At 45.3% G+C, this 17,489-nt stretch overlaps 1 protein-coding gene across 1 annotated transcript in view; it reads right to left on the bottom strand.

Annotated features, from left to right (window-relative positions):
- DPYS (dihydropyrimidinase) overlaps positions 1-14,488 on the bottom strand; it is a 70,356-nt gene extending 55,868 nt beyond the window's left edge. The window contains exon 1 of the mRNA XM_036830954.1: positions 14,157-14,488. Within this exon, the coding sequence (XP_036686849.1) occupies positions 14,157-14,420 (264 nt within the window). The 5' untranslated portion in view covers positions 14,421-14,488. The remainder of the gene's footprint in view (positions 1-14,156) is intronic.
- Positions 14,489-17,489: the final 3,001 nt, after the last annotated feature.

Below are 17,489 nucleotides of genomic sequence, written 5' to 3'. Positions count from 1 at the left end.
GATGGGGCCCCTTGACTCCAAGACTTAAAACTGAATGCTTCTCACTGCCTCTGGAATAGCGTTTCATCTTTTTAACATGATCTACAAGGCCCTGCGCGATCTGCCTCGAAGCTTCTATTTTCCCTGGCATGTTACACTATGTTACATTACAACTGGATTAAAAACTGTTAAGTTATTAAATCACGTCTTTGACTAATTACTGGCTTTGATTTTATTTAAACTAAGATTAAAAGATGGTTAAATGTGGTTTTAACTGCTGTGTTCAGACAATGTAGGTGAAAAAAAAAAAACATAGGCAGGGATATACTAGTGCACTGGTTAAGGGCACCGACCAAAGAGGCTTATTGGTTCCAGGGCACAGCTCAGATTCAGCACTTATCAGCTATGGTACTCTGAGCAATTCCTTAACCACTTCCTTCCCTCCTTCCTTCCTTCCTTCCTTCCGTCCTTCCTCCTTCCCTTCCTTCCTTAATTCGTTCCTTCCTTCTTTCCTTGTACAGTATTGTTCTGTACATTCTGCACATTTGATCCCCAGAACTTATTCACCTTATAACTGGAAGTCTGTGTCCTTTGATCAACAGCTCCCCATTCCCCCCATGCGCCCCGTCCCCAGCCCCTGGCAACCACCATTCTACTCTTGGTTTCTCTGAGTTTGGTTTTTTTAGATTACACATATAAGTGAGATCATGTAATATTTGTGTTTCTCTGTCTGCCTTATTTCACTTAGCACAATGTCCTCAAGGTCCATCCACTTTGTCACAAATGGCAGGATTTCCCTCTTTCTGGATAATATTCCATTGTACACACACACCATATTTCCTTCATCCACTCATTCACAGATGGACACGTCAATTTATTTATATCTTGACTATTGTGAATAATCCTGCAATGAACATGGGAGTGTAGACAGCAATTTCTTAACCTCTGTGTGCCTTTGATTCCTAACCTGTAAAGTGAGGACAATAATTGTACCTGAACCATAGGGTTGTTGGGAGGATTAAACTGGGGTGACGTATATAAAGTGCTTAATACCGTGTTTGACTCACGGTAAGTGCTTCATAAGCTTCAGCCCACAATGAGTGATGAGCCTTTGCACCACTGCTTTAGAATCAGGCATTTCCCCACTTTTCATACATTGACTCATCTCACCACCAGAAACATGGTCATGTTACAACAAAGAAGGGAGTGCCACCAGCTTCCCTCCCAGGTCTGCACCCCTGTCACCTTCCCCCCCACTCACAGGCCCCCAGACATGCCGAGTGCTCCCAAGGTCCCAGCTGCTACATGAGCTCTATTCTATCTCCTTGTTCTTGCTTACTTCAATGGATTTTTATTTGTCCTTAAGTCACTTGGTCCCACTCCAACTCTTTTTGCTCTCAGAAATCTCACTATTTATACAGGATCCTGTACTTTATCTTTCGATAACAATTGCCTTATGCATGGCAAAACAATGCATATTTGCATTTCTTAAGAAATCCCTATTGGTATAACGACAATACCAGAAAAAATTCCTTAGGCTCTATATTTTTATTCGAATGCAGATTAACCTTCTCACCTTCTTCCTTCTAAAATGTCTTCTGACAGATATCCCTTGAGGCTGAAGGGCATTTTTCTAATAGAAAGTGCTGTTAATTAAAGTGTTGGAAGAAAGTACTTTTTTAGTGTCTACTGAACTAGAAAATCAAGCTTAAAGAGCAATTCTTTCCATATTAAATGTCTATCACATGCAGGATGTGGGGAAACTAGATACAGTGCTGGTAGAAATATAAATAAAATGATGCAGCCACTTTGGAAAAGAGTTTGGCAGTTCCTCATAGAGTTACCATATGACCCATCAATTCCACTCCTAAGTATATACCCAAAAGAAATGAAAACATGTCCACACAAAAACTTGTACACAAATATTCAGAGCAGCATTATCCATAATAATCAAAAAGTGGAAACAACCCAAATGCCCATCTACTGATGAATGGATAAACAAAATGTGGTATATTCATACAATGGAATATTATTTGGCCATAAAAAGGAATGAGGTTCTGATTCGCTTGCTACAACTTGAATGAACCTTGAAAATATGATGCTAAGTGAAAGAATCCAGTCACAAAAGATCACATATCATATGATTCCATTTATATGAAATGTCCAGAAGAGATAAATCCATAGACAGTAAGTAGAATAGTGGTTGCCTGGAGCCAGGGGGGTTGGGGAAAGTTGGGGTGATAGCTAAAGGGTATGGGCTTCTTTCTGGGGAGATAAAAATGTTCTAAAATTGATTGTGGTGATGGTTGCACAGCTCTGTGAATATACTAAAGAACATTAAACTGTACATTCTAAATGGCTAACTGGTATTGTAGATCAATTACATCTTAATAAAATTATTACCAAAAAAATGTCTACCCAAGTAAGCCATTACAGGGAGTGAGTGGGCTGTTACACACAATGCAACGAAAAGTCTTCCCTCCAATTCTGACTTCCAGGAAGCAACCAACATCACCAGCTTCTTGTGTTTTGACACTGTCCATTTCTTGATCTGCCCATTTCTTGATCTTGTACAGAGCAAGGACTAAGGGACTAAACGGAAGAAACTGGACTCCCCAGTGGTTCACCTGGTCACTCCACCATGTGACACACTAATAATCAGACACACACAAATAATCAGACCGTCTAGAGGGGGAGACAGAAACATGCACAAACAATTATAATAAAATAATCAGATGGTAATAATAGGTAGCAAGTACACTTCCATAGTAAATGTGGTATAGGAATTGCTAAAGGGAAGTTAAAATTGCTAAGCTCCCTAGAAGAGGAAAAGACTCCTGGGAATTCAGAGGAAGGAAACAGATCAGAGGAAGCTGGGATTTGAATTAGCATTAGGACATAAATGTGCAGTTGCCGATAAGGATAATAGTATCTAACTTGTAGTGAGTGCTTATTATGTGCCAGGAACTATTCTGATGTCCTAAGTGTTTTAACCATCTCATCAGCTCTGCAGCAGGTCGTATTGTTAACCCCTTTTCAGGGTTGAGGAAACTGAGAACAGCACCATGAAATAACTCCCCACATCTCACAGCTAGAGAGTAACAAAGGCAAGATTGGACGCAGGTTATTGGGCTCCAGAGCCAGTGCTTTCAGTAACAGTTGACAGCAGGGGAGAAACTCTGAGAAAAGGGTCCGTGAGGAAGCATCAGCAGAAAAGTGGTAAAGGGCAGAATGTACATGCAAAAGAGAAACAGACTCACAGATAGAGAACACAAACTTGTGGTTATCAAAGGAGAGAAGGAAGATGGGGAGGGACAAATAAGAAGTATGGGGGCTTCCCTGGTGGCGCAGTGGTTGAGAGTCTGCCTGCCAATGCAGGGTACACAGGTTCGAGCCCTGGTCTGGGAAGATCCCACATGCCACGGAGCAACTGGGCCCGTGAGCCAGTTACTGAGCCTGCGCGTCTGGAGCCTGTGCTCCGCAACAAGAGAGGCCGCGACAGTGAGAGGCCCGCGCACCGCGATGAAGAGTGGTCCCCGCTTGCCGCAACTAGAGAAAGCCCTCGCACAGAAACGAAGACCCAACACAGCCATAAATGAATAAATAAATAAATAAAAGAACGTGAATTTCTTAAAAAAAAAAAAAAAAAAAGTAAAGGATCTTTTTAAAAAAAAAAAAAAGAAGTATGGGATTAAGAGATACAAACAACTATGTATAGAACAGATAAGCAACAAGGATATACTGTACAGGGCAGGGAATTATACCCATTATCTTGTAATAGCCTATAATGGAGTATAATCTGCAAAAACACTGACTCACTATGCTGTACACCTGAAACCAACATACTACTGGAAACCAACTGTACTTTAAAAAAAGATGACTGGGATGTGTGAGGCAGTGGTTCCCAGAAGGCAAGGCAGTGGCTGGCTGTCTGCGGGGGTGACGGGAGTCCAGGAGCTGATTTTGGCTGGAGTGACTGAGAGGTGGCAGATGAGGGGGCAGAGGAGCGCAGCCGACCTGGTCTCTGGAGGGAGCATGAATTCTGCGAGAGCACCCTGAGCGTGAGGTGCTCGGGCACATGTCCACTCTGTGTGTCTGCAGACACAGAAACGCAGCCCCGATGCAGAAGAGCACTCAAACGCAGGAGAAAGATGTGGCAGTCACCTTGCAGAGGAGGCCAGAGGGGTCCCAAGGTCAGGGGAAATAACCAGAGAGAGAGAGACGCCACGGCAACATGCTCCAGAACATACCAACCCTTAGCAAGAAAACAAAACAGGTCTGAGCCAGTGGCTGTTTCTGGGTGGAGTGACTACAGATCCTTTTAATTTTCCTCTCGTTAAATTTTATTTTCAGTAGTTGCTACATTTTCTATAACAAAGCCTAACTTTCAAAAGAAGAAAAAATAAAGATTTTACATATATGTGATACAAATCCAGGTATGCATGCATATGCCATATAAATTAAGTAGTTCAACTTCGATGGGCCTCTTATGAGACTGAAGATGTGATGGTCAAATGGCCACTTTTTTTTTTCTTTTTAAACTACAGCAAATTGAAATTCCTGGGGCTATCATTTAAAAGCCCATAAATAAGGATTTATCACAAATGCTCTATCTCCCTAATGAACAGTAAAGGAGCAGCCACTTGTCTTCTTTGGTTTCTTCTTGTTCTGTTTCTCCTCCCTAATTTCCTCCTTCTCCTCACCCTCAAAATGGGAACAGATCTAGAAAAACTATAGTGCCTGGGACAGGATAGCCTGGGCCAATCCTAGGCAATGGATTGAAAACGGAACCTGTCTTTTTCCAAACCCCTGGGGCTTTATCCATCCACCTGCCGCAGGGATCCTGGCTGCTACCCTGGGACCTGGCAAACAGTGGCCGGACAGTCAGCGCCCCAGCCTCCTTGGAACCTCTTTCTTCCTCCTGCCTCTTCGGTTCTCTCTGGTTATCCAGGGTCCCTTGGCTGCCCAAAGTTATCTCAAATCCCTATTATTTCAAGATCTGAAACGTTGCCTTCTTTCCACTGGATCCAGGGAGCCACGTGCCAGAGCTGCAGTTCTATAATCCCAATTAGAGGGGACACCAGGAGCTGTGAAGGAGACCTGCCCCTCCCGGGAAGTATCTGCCTCTTGAAAGAAGAGCTTGTTCAAATGCCCAGTCCTGGGTTAAGCATCTTACACACGTTAGCTCATTGAACGAAGCCTTGCTATAGTCCTGAGAGGTAGAAATTGCTTTTCTTATTCTACAGTTGACGATAATGAGGCTCAGAGAGGTCAAATGACTCTCCAGGGTCTCACAGCTGGTAAATCCTCATTGGGAACATGGAGGAGGATACAGCTTTGAGCAGGAGGTCTTACATTCAGCCTACTCTGGGCCTCAACCCTATGCAGGCCATTCCCCCTTATCCCATCTTCCATTTAGTGTGATCTGACTTCCAGCCTGTTGCCCCAGGTCATCAGTGAATCATTACTTGGAGAAAGGCATAGGTTGGTAAAATGAATCAAGCATTTAGGAAACCCAAAGCCATACCAAAACAAAACAAGTCCCATCAAATTATAAATTGTAAATTCACAAATGAGACGCAGCTTCATTAAGCTCATGTGATGTTCATCACTGCGACAGCTGCCATTGAAATAATGCGCCCCTAGAAGAGTTACAAGGAAAGGCCCATATCAGTGCTTCTTGGCCTCCACACACTTGTTAGCCATGGGATAATTAACTTTATCCAGCAAACCAACTCATCAGAACATCTCATTCCTAGCTCACCTTGGATATTTTCAGTATTCATTGAATTGCTTTTAACATCAGATGCTTCTAGATTCACTTCACAAAATGTTCACCAGGATCAACATTTGAAGAATGAAGAGAGTTTAGGGGAGGGAGAACCAGTAAAGGGTGAAAATTTCTTTCATATTTTTATATAAAACCTAATTGTTTCCTTTGTATTTATTGCTGATTGACTTCTCCTTTATTTGTCAGTTAGCCAAACAAAATGCGTTTGCCTTTTCTAATCTTGGCTCATAAATCAGTTCTTTCAGCTCCTAATTACTTTGGCTGTTCTCCCTTGAAAACCTTCCAATTTGTCTAAAACCTTGTCTTGAGGGGAAAAGAGCATGTGCTGTCCTAGGTGAAAATGTGATAGAACATAAATTGGGATAAACTCTTAACCAACAGTGGGGTCATAATATGACAGAACACAAGACTTTATTTAAGACTGTATTAGGTTGTAAATCATTATTGAAAGCATCCCAAGGATTTTCTTTCCTTTTATGGGGTCACTGAATTTTCATTTCTAAGCTCATCCTAGAACAAGTGACTTTGTTTCACTAAAATTTATCAGAGGACCTGCTCGACCCAAATAAAACAAAAAGAAATCCAACAGTACATTTGAGCCTTAGGGAGAAAAACACGTGGCTGAATTTTCAGATTTCTCATAGTCACTAAGACTTATGAGAACAAACTTCATGATCCCAGTTTACGTTCCAACTCTAGAAGCATATCCAGCTTTGTAAAGATGTCCTCCACAGTGCCTCTCCACACTCCTTGCCTCCCCAAATGTGAAATATTAATCACACCATCACCCATCCCACTGTGCAAACCACAGACTCAAGAGGCACCCTTGACGTCTACCTGTTCCCTTCCTTACATCCCCAAATCCAATCCATCAGCAACCTATCCCTTCCCCTACATACTCCATGAGTCTCCATACTTCCTGCGTCTGCACCTCCGTTGCCCTGTGCCACCCTCATCTTCTGACTAGACTAGACCAGTTAGTCTGGGCCACTTCCAATCTGTTATTGACTTCCCTCTGCTCTCAGGAGGAAGAAAACAATTATTACACAGCCCATAAAGCCCTGCATGATCTGAGTTCCTTTCCACCTCAGAGAGACAAGTCACCCATACTCTTCTCTCCCTGTCCCCTCTCTACCTAGTCCAGCGACTCTTAACCCTGGCTGCACACTGGCATGGTCTAGGGAACTTTTATCCTGCCCCCCAGAGATTCTGATTTAGCTGATGTAGTTTCATCTCCATAGGCCCTGTGCCTGTTACAGTGCCTGGTACATAAATACTCTTTAAATGTTTAAGGAAGAAAGGAAGAGAGGCCAATGAATGTCTCCCAGAAATTATGAGATGGAAATATTAAGATGGTTCACTTTTCCAACAGCAAAGTGGGAAAGCTGCGCAAGTTGCATATTCATGTGAGATTCTGTTTCTCAAAAATATTGCTAGCCCTGGCTGTGTGGTTTCTGAAATCCTTCTATGAAAATGTTACTGTAGAATGTAGACTCTGAGCACACTTGAAAGCTGAATGCTCAGTTTTGTCCCAAGCCCATTACCTCATCAGCGTTAACGAGGACTTTTAACGAAACAGAATGATAGCCTATTTCTATATCTATGCCTCCAATAATTTCCTGTTTTTAAAAAAAGATTATGGTTTGTTTTATTTTAAGCTTTTACGTGTGAACAGATCCTCAGGGCTCAGGAACGCATGACTATCACTATAACATGAAATTCCTCTATTAGATGCAATGAAGCATAACAGAAAAATTGCAGTGTCCTCCCTCAACTGTCACTTGACATCTGAGAAAAAGCACAGAACGGTGTTGAGGAGAAGGCTCTGGGGAGTTGCTGAGGCTCACCTATTGGAAATGCAGCCCAGCGATGCCAGCAATTATAAATGGTTACTAAGCACAAGGGGAAATGCCAGATCAAAAATTGTTCACTCAAAAATAGTCACAAATTGTCCAAGTTAAGTCGACAAGTCCAAAAGTCCACTGTATATAATTTATTATTAAAGCCAAGATAAATTAGAACCCCATATACCTCCAGTCTGTCTGCCATTGCGAGCAAAGACCACAGTTTTCATCTCTATAACCCCAACCATAATGCCTGGCTCGTAGTGGGTTCCCAAGAACTATTTGCTGACTGAATTCACGGAACATAACTATCAACTTGAAAATTCCTTAGCTTAAGGTTATTCCATATTAGACGGCAGTGACAAGGTCCAGAATGTGCCACTGCGGCATAAAAATCATTTTGAGCTGAAGGCATTTGAGAATAGGCTTTTTTTCCTGAACTCCCTTACCTGCCTAAAAGCAGAGCTTTTCAAAAGAACTGAATTGTCATAAATGCCTTTCCAGGAAGATGACTCTTACCACCTGAGACTAGAAGCCTGCACTGCACCTAAATAGACCTCGTCATGAACTATCGTATCTCCATCTATTCCCCTAAGAACCCACTGGTCTTTCCTAAAAGTCATTTGCTTTTCCGTAAGTGCCCTTCTTCCCCTCCCCTTCCCTTGTTAAGGTGATATAGAAGCCCCAAATTCTAACTGCCTCCTTGAAGCACAGTTTTCTGTGAACTGGCACTGAATGTACATGAATTTTAAAAATCTGTCTTTTCTCTTCTGAATCTGTCTTTTGTCAGTTTAATTTGTGGGCCCCCAAAAACTAAACATAAGAGGTTAGAGGAAAAATTTTTCTTTCCCGACAGCAACGTCAAGGAAACCTTGAATCCTGACTACCCCTGTCAGACACTGAAGGCATGCAGTCCAGATAAATGAGGGAGAAAACAAGCAGTGGAAGTGAAAAGCCTGCAAAACTCAAGTATGAAAACTGAAAGAAGGCAAGTCCCAGATTCTGTAAAATTCAGTGAAAGGATTCCTAACACACAATACCTTCAATAGGCCCAAAGCCCTATTTAATGTCAAGTGGTTTCAAATTAATCTTTGAGATGGTTTTATTTTCTTCCTCTGATTAGTGCAAAGATTAACTTTGTAATCCGTAAATAGCCACTGAAGGAAATGACAGAATTATACACTCTTACAGCTGGAACATGGAAGTTATTAACACAAGAATGTTCAAAGCTCAGCCTTACAAGCAATTAAAGAAATGCTTGTTTAAAAACATTACGAAATTCTATGTTTTTCCTATTAAATTAGCATAGATTTTAAAAAAGTCAATATCCACAATTAGCTAGGATGCAGTGAGATGGGAATTAGGATGTACTGCTGTGAGGGGGGCATAAATTGAAAGGCAATTTGGATGTATGTTAGACTCCTTTAGGATGGATCTAACACTCACTGGCCCAGGCATTTCACCCTGAGGGGTGATTTCTACGTCAATCATCAGGAATCTGAGTGATGAATTACGTCACAACATTGTTATGCACAAGCCAAAAAAGCTGGAAACCACCAAAATGTCCAACACGAACAAGATGAGAGTGGAGCTGTTAACAGTTGGGGAAACAGAGGATGAATAATGGGTCGAGCACTTGAAGTTTGAGGCGCCTGTGGGACATTCATTGTCGATGGGCAGAAATGGAAGCCTGATGCGGAAGAGATACAAGACCAGAGAGAAAGATCTGGGACTTAACCTCGGAGATGTCAACAGGCCACAGAAATCACGTTCTCTGACAACAGTGAAGGCCGTGGGGGAAAGGTTTAACCAACAAGGCTGATTCCAAAGTGTACGCACCATTTAGTAGAAGGAAAAATGTTTATATGTGCCCCCAAAAAGAAAAATCTGAAAGGAAAATGTTAAAAGCAAAATGCTGAAATTATAGATGATTTATATATTATTTTTCTTTATACTCTTCTGTATTTTCCTTTTAAAAAAAAAAAAAAGCAGTGTCTTCATTCAACTATGTATGATCAGCGAATATAATGCTCCAGCATTTTCCTGAATGATAAATATATGTATTTTTCATTACTTAGAAAAAAAATTTAATCCGAGATGTTCTAACTATTGCCTTGTTTTACAGATACGGAAATGCTGACAACACCAGTAGAGGAAGTGACTTGCCCAAGGTCATGCAGTCAGCATGCACAGCTTCTGAAAACCATCCTGGAGCGCCAGCAAGAAACAAAAAAAGGGATTTGGTTTGTAACCAAGCTCTCTGAATCACAGCTCTTCTACCAGGTGAGGAAGCTCTATAAATACAACCATAAATATGTGCTTAATCATGTACCTTCCACTGCCTTATTATAAGTAATCACCTCCATGGCATTTTACCAAAATATTCCAGAGCAAAGTATAATTTTCTCTCTTGATAATTTTGAGGACTTTTTGTCCTTTACAAAAAAAAGTGTTCTGCATTTTCTCAATTAAAAAAAAAAAAAAAAAAGATCCTTTTGCCAGCTACTGATGCTGCCAGGTTTTCAATGTGAGTCCACCCACGCCAAGCTGTATCTATGTCTGAATACAAATACATATATTTGAAGACTGGCCAAGTCCTTTTAATTCATTCTCTTATCACAGGATGTAGTAAAAGCAAAGTCGTATTTCCTTCAAGTTTATCTAATTTTCAATACCCATTTGAATAAAAAAATCCCACTGTCTTTCACGATGGATACTGAATTACTGGAAGACCACTGTACATCCAGTCTAGACCAACAGAATGAAATATGATTTCTTTAAAGCAGAATGCTATTTCCATTACTTACATCAGATGGAAAGCTTTTACCTGTAATTAACTAAATCAATTATAAGCTTTAAACCTACCTCTGACACGAATTAGATTTCCAAAATATGTAACCTTTGGTTGACCTATATTTCATTTTTAAAACTGGGGTCCATCACAATCTAGTGATCAATACATAGACCACCACAAATAGTATCCCTTCTGTTTGTCAGATATTATAAATGATTAGCATTATGCTTGCAGGAAGCACACAGCTATTGGTCTAACCTTTTGGGGCCCATCTCCTGAAAGCATGATATATCGTTCTTACTTTATGGCTTTCTGTACTTAAGGTACCCATTTCTGTAGCCTTAGGGATGATGTGGCTATAAATGCACATATAAATGTCTCACAAACCCACACCATGAGATGTGTATTTATTTTGACAACCTTAACTGCCTCCAGTGTCGGGAAGGTAAAGAAGGGCTAGTGTATTTCTGAAAGATGACTTTGCTCTGTCTTTGACAAAAGACTTCTCACAGTAACACACACCTTACATTTACAGCTTTTTCATCTACCTACTGCCATTCTGACGAATCTAAACATTAGACTTTTTTTCAATCATCATTTCAGAAAGGAAGAGAACCTAGTAGGTAAGAGCTCTAGGGATGGCAGGCAGTCCTGAATTTGAAGAGCCACTCTACCACTTACCAGGTGTGCGACCTTGGGCAAGTGACTTAAGTTTCACTTTCTTCAATTGCGAAGAGTAGACAATGGCACCTGGGATTGTTGGAAGACAATGCACAGTTTAGCACAGTGTCTAGTACATAGCACGGACTTGATAAAGTAAAGGTTACTTAACAGTATTCATAAGATGTTTTTCAAGTTTGGTATATAATATGATGAGCATTTACAAAAGACTTCTTTGTCCCTGTTTCCCCAAACCAGAAACTCCATCAACATTGCCTTGGGAATTATCGTGAAGACTCTAGAAAAGAGGACAAAATAACTCCACAATGCCCTTCTTTCAGAACTCAGGCCAATACTTTAATGCTCATGTTTATCTGTATTTACCTGGCTGGTTCCATTTTACGGAGCCTCATCTGTTTGGGGGATGGGGATGTCCTGGGATTCAACCAACCAATTTTGCAGTAGACTTTTGCAACTTGGCCCTTTTGTGAGTACTGTTTAATGTTCCACGTGAATTTAGTCTTTGCTAAATCTTTGACCTTATCTCGGACCATATCATTTTCCGCTTGTGATCCTAAGCTCATGAAAAACATGTTTTCCTTTAATGTTTTGACAACCTTTAAGTACAGAAACGCCTACAGAATCAACTGGTGAGTAAGTTCTTTCAAATGGTGAGAACAGACTATATATATATATGCTACAAAAACCTGCCTTCTAAGTATGGAACCGTAAATCTCTCCACACTGGAATCCCAGAATGGCCAAGAACAGATAGAAAACTAAGAACCACCTCCCAGGGTCTTGGGGCATGCACAGATAAACTTGAGAATGAGAAGGAATGTCCTGCCCTGGCAACATTCTAACCCCTCTTCTTGGCTGCTTCATCGGGAACCCTGATCAGAGAAAGGGAAATAATGAGGGGGAATAACGCTAGTGGGTCTGGTGACTGATGGTCAGCCATAGCAGCAGGTCCCCACTTGGCAAACGGGGGTGTCAATGGAATGCCCTGCCATCAGCAATGCACTTAGTGAATGACGAGTCTGTGATAACAGAAAGTGCATGTACTATAACTGAATACAACAGGTTACAAAACTTGTGTAACACAGGTACACACATTCATACACATGCACAATACAACCTCAATTATGTAAAATAAAGCATATGAAAACCATAAAGACAATACACCAAAACATGGGTTGTCACTGACTGGGAGATTATGGGTAATACTTTTCCTCTTTCTACTTTCCTATTATTTTTTTCCAATTGTCTATAATCGTGTATTGCTTGGATATCTAAAAAACGTATTTTAAATGTCAACATAAATTCAATGAAATTTAGCAAATTTCACGTTTTAGCAAGAGAGAAGAATGAATACTCTTCAAAACAGACAACGATCCTTCCTACAAACGACTTTGACCATTGGCCTGATGATAAAGGTTGATAATTAGTAAATAGGAGGCCGCTTTGCAAATGTTGGCGTCAGCAGCCTGCCCCAGACCCCTCTCTCTGGGTCAGATGGTTCTTTTTTCTGTGAAACATTCTGGTCTATCCTAGAGGACTGGGGAACGTGGAGGGAGAGAGGTGTAAGGAGAGTAGAACGGTTAGAAATCGGTTGGGTAACGGATATATCCTCAAAACTGCTCTGAAAGTGTTTGCAGCCTGTACCTGCACTAAACAGCCCGATCTGTTTCACACACACCAGGGCGTGGCCCACGAGGAAAAACCCGCGCATCCGTGAGTGACATTTTAGACCTTAAGGGTATCGATACTTCCACTTTGCAAGGAGCCGTTGCTCCCACCACATCCCCAAACGCAAGCCTCAAGGAGGGTGTAGGTTTGGCTCCGGCCAAAGTGCTGCGGGCAGTTTTAACTTTACGTTCCTGTAAGGCTGCCCTGTTCATCTCCTGATCTTGGTTTCGGGAGCTCTGAAGATCCGTTTAAGGTTCTTTTCATAGACTGAGCCTCTAGGCCTTTGTGTCTAGAGAAACCCAAGCCTCCCTCACCTGGGGACCTGTGATCTGACCCTCCTACACCATCAGTAAAGATGCAGGTGCTCAAACTGCAAGAATCAGGGTCTGTGTTTAATGTCCCCGGGGCAAGCACGGCGGAGAAGGGGTGGGGACAGGTCAAGTGCGAGTGCTGGGAGACCATTCCTGCAACAGTTCTCTTGGAAACCCCTGTCCGCGTCGTACTTTTTCGGCTGGTGGGTGGAGGCAAAGACTGTGGACGCGTGGGCTCATCACCATCACCCTCCGCGCACTGGCAACTTTTGAGTGACGCCAGTAACTTCCGGGTGAATGGATTTTTCACTCGATTTGGGTTGGGGATGGATGATGGGGACAAACGTCTGGGAGTGTCGACTTAAAAGAGTCTATCGATTTTATGGAGGACTTGTGGACTTCCACAGAACACCCAGTGAAAAAGAGGGGTTCGGGGGGAGGGGTGCAGAGAAACGAGGGTGCGGGAATAGGCTGCCGTAAACCGGACAAATACCCAAAGTGAGTAGGGGGCGCCCGGCTTGGCCAAAGCCGGGCTGATGCCACCGAGGAGGGCCACCTAGAAGAAGGAAGCTCAGCGTGGGCGCCTTGACCCCGCTCGGGTCTCCCCGGCTCGCTCCCGCCCCCTCAGGCCCCCGCGCCTCGCTCCCGCCCCCTCAGGACCCCGCGGCTCGCTCCCGCCCCCTCAGGCCCCCGCGGCTCGCTCCCGCCCCCTCAGGCCCCCGCGCCTCGCTCCCGCCCCCTCAGGCCCCCGCGCCTCGCTCCCGCCCCCTCAGGCCGCCGCGCCTCGCTCCCGCCCCCTCAGGCCCCCGCGCCTCGCTCCCGCCCCCTCAGGCCCCCGCGCCTCGCTCCCGCCCCCTCAGGCCCCCGCGCCTCGCTCCCGCCCCCTCAGGCCCCCGCGCCTCGCTCCCGCCCCCTCAGGCCCCCGCGCCTCGCTCCCGCCCCCTCAGGCCCCCGCGCCTCGCTCCCGCCCCCTCAGGCCCCCGCGCGACGCCGGCGCGAGCCGGCCCGGCCAGACCCCGGGGGGCAGCCTCAGAGGCGGCTGAGGGCTCGGCGGGCGTCCCGGGGTGCAGGGCGCGGCGAGGCGGGTACCTTGGTGCCCTGGTAGAAGTCGTCCACGGACCGCGAGCCCATGAAGGGGAACTGCATGTGCGTGTGCGTGTCGATGCCGCCGGGCAAGACCAGCTTGCCGGCGGCGTCTAGGACCCGCAGCCCGGCCGGCGCGTCCCCGGGCGGCAGCAGGTCGCGCCCCAGCGCCCGCACCACGCCGTCCTCCACCAGCACGTCGGCCACCTGCGAGGAGTCGTCGTTGACCACGCGCCCACCGCGTATCAGGAGCCGCGACGGCGCCGCCATGGCGAGGGGCGCACACGCTGCGGAGCCGCCCTCCTTCCGGCGGCACGGGGCGGGCGCGCTGGCCCGGCTCCGGGTTTATCAAGGACCCGCTGCGAGGGGGTGGGGGAGGAGCGGCTCCACCCCCGGGGGGCTGGGCCTGCGCAAAAGGCTGGGGCGGGCGCAGAGGTCAGCGGGGTTCTGACCTGAAAGTTCCGCCGACCTGAATCCAGGTGTACGTCCAGACCCTGGATGTACACCGAGATTTTTTTCCCTTCCAGTCATTGGAAGGGAAAAATCTTGGAGGCACTTTTAAAGACGAGGGACGTTTGTTTTCCTTTCTAAGAAAAGGCACTTTGGGGAAAGAAATCCACCTCATTTCTTCCCTTTATGAAGAGTGTGTCTGTACCAAAACGCAGAGAGACAGGCAGAGAGAGAGAGGAAGGGAGGGAGACAGACAGACAGACACCACCAGCAGCAATGAAAATAGCCACGCCCCGAAGAACCACTTGATCTGGATTTCCTTTTAAATATTCTTAACTATGTGAGGAACAAAGATAAATGACATTCTCGTCGTCAAGGAGCTAAGAGCCAACAGTGACACACATACATATTTCAATGGATAACAATAAAGAAACCAGAAAATTCTACCTTCGAGAGAGGCTAAAGATACGAGTTTAGAGGAAAGGGGGAGTTTATTTCTGCCTTGAAGGAAATTAGATATGGAAGATTCACAAAGAGGTATCTGAAGCAGGACGCAGAGGACGTGGACATGGAGAGAGGAGGGGTGGGAAGAGGGACGATGCTCTGGGTGAGGGAACAGCTGGATAAAGGCGCCAAGAAGGTGATGGCAAGTTGAGTGTGACCTCCACGTGGTCAAGCTGAGGGGATAGGGTTGGACAGCTGTGGACCACCCCCTTCCTCCCAGGTGAGAAGGATGAAGAGAAGACAGAGGAGGAGCCGTGAGAGAGAAGGGAGCTCGGGGAGCCCTGCGTGGGGGAAGACGGCAATGCGGGATTTCAAGAGCACCGAGATCGAATGCCGCAGGAAGCGTGGGGAGCGTGGTGGACGCATGCTGCTGCATCGTCTATTCTCTTCCTCGTTCTGCCAACAGTCACTGGAGTTTCTTTAGCAGGAAATCCTCCCTGTGCATTCTCAGAACACTCGCCCGGGTGGAACTGATGGGACCTCCGGCTCTGGGACTGATCTGCTTATCTAAGCACTTCCAATCACAGCAGGCAGTCCTCACAGCCACGGTGATGTGTTCGGGGATGACACGGGTCCCAAGAAGGCTAACTGTGCTCAGTGAGAGCTGATCCTAACTTGTGTTAGGTTGAGCAGATGAGGGGCTTTCTCTTTCCTGCTGGACTTGAATCCTGGAGGGAGTAAAAGACAACAAGGGAATAGTCCTGTGAACAGAGCCAACACAGAGAACAGGAAGGAGAGATGGAGAGGAACTGGGTTCTCATGACACCGTTGGTGCTCCTGGAACCAGCCATGCCTGATGTCCCCTCTTTCAGACTCTCCAGTGTTTGCTTCAGCTGGTTTACTTTGGTTCTTTTGTCCTTTTCAACCATCAACTGACAGAGGATGGGAAGGTACTTCGAGTTTGGGGAGTAGGTGGTCGGTCACATGTGACCTCGGAGATGGCATTTTTAATAGTGGAATGCAAGGTGTTATTATTATCAAATTTCCTCAAGTCTCAGATCACACAAACCTCAAAATGATTAAAAATTAGGAAACATCAATGAAGTGCCATAGATTTGGCTGTCAAGCCAGGAATAAGAAGCCCAAGAAGGTTATGCAATTATTGTCAAAAGACCATTGTGTAAAGATGAAAAGAATAATAATAAATATGCAACTCTGCCAAGCTACACACATAACAGCACTCTAGGAAAGTAAGATTGGGTGTCAGGGTGGTTGTGACATCCTTTCTGAAGCTCAGATGATGATTTCAAAGGTTTCTTTATCTCAGACACTTTATATCACAAAATGCCCTGTAACACAATGCAGCATAAACTCTCCACATTTAATTAACTCAAACTTGATCAGAAAAGGGGATTTGTAGAATGTCACTGAAGCAGGAGGAAATAGCTCACTGAGATTCACTGACCGCACAGAAGAGAGTGTTGGGTAAGTGTAAGGAGAAAAGCCAGCTCGCAGAAAGAAGGTGTCTTCCCCCTTTCTGGCCACCACTGTCCAGACGCTGGGCATGTCTAGATGCCGGATGTCGTCCACCAGCTTGCCGGGTGGGAGGCGAGCAAACGTGCTCAGAGGGGAAGCTTGTCCTCAGAAACCCCTCACCTCCCTTTTCTCTGCCCTACTCAGCCACCTCTGCACCCAGACACACGGGCCCTCAGTGGGCATGAAACAAGTAATCCCAGACACGATGATCTTGGCACTGGAGGAAGGCGGGAAGCAAGACTCCTGCTGTCTTGCCTTCTTCTTGCTGGAGAAAGAATCAGTTTGATTAACTAACATACCAAAGTGTGTCTGAGGACCCATTACTCCTTAGAGGACTCATTTTAAAGGAGGGTTACAAAGGTTGTGAAAGCTTAACCCACAGAAACATATCTACTTTGAAGTGTAGGTGAGAGCAATTCGAAAGGAAGGCCTTCCCAGCCCTGACTGATGGTCTAAAGGGACAGAAAGGCAGAGCAGAAAAGGGTGACTTCCTTCACTGAGCAGCTCAGGGTTTTGGGGAAACAAAGCCACCAGGCCCAGGTGTATTTAAGTCCTCTGAAGCCCTGGAGTCACTGAGTTTGCTTTCCCTACTCTCCTAACCCACCCCCACTCCTACTCCAGGCCCCTGTGGCTCTGAGGGGATTTCAGGGTATTGTTTCCTCTGGAGGAAAAGCTGTCCGTGGGGCAGAAAGAGCAGACAACGAGGGTGTGTGAGCCAGAGTGAGCAAGGAGAGAGGGGGCAGAGCCGGGCGTCTCCAGTGCGCCCCAGCTGGGGGCTCTGGGCAGCCCCAGTCCCCTGACCCTCGCTGGGATCAAAGTCCCTGGCAGGGTGATGAGGTTATACCTGAATCAGCGATAGGAGAGGCAGGTAGGCAGCATGGATGGAAATTAGGCGTCTAATCCTGGCTC

This window comes from Balaenoptera musculus, chromosome 17, assembly GCF_009873245.2.
Source record: "Balaenoptera musculus isolate JJ_BM4_2016_0621 chromosome 17, mBalMus1.pri.v3, whole genome shotgun sequence".
Taxonomy (NCBI): domain Eukaryota; kingdom Metazoa; phylum Chordata; class Mammalia; order Artiodactyla; family Balaenopteridae; genus Balaenoptera; species Balaenoptera musculus.
This window is presented reverse-complemented; position numbering and strand designations above follow the sequence as displayed.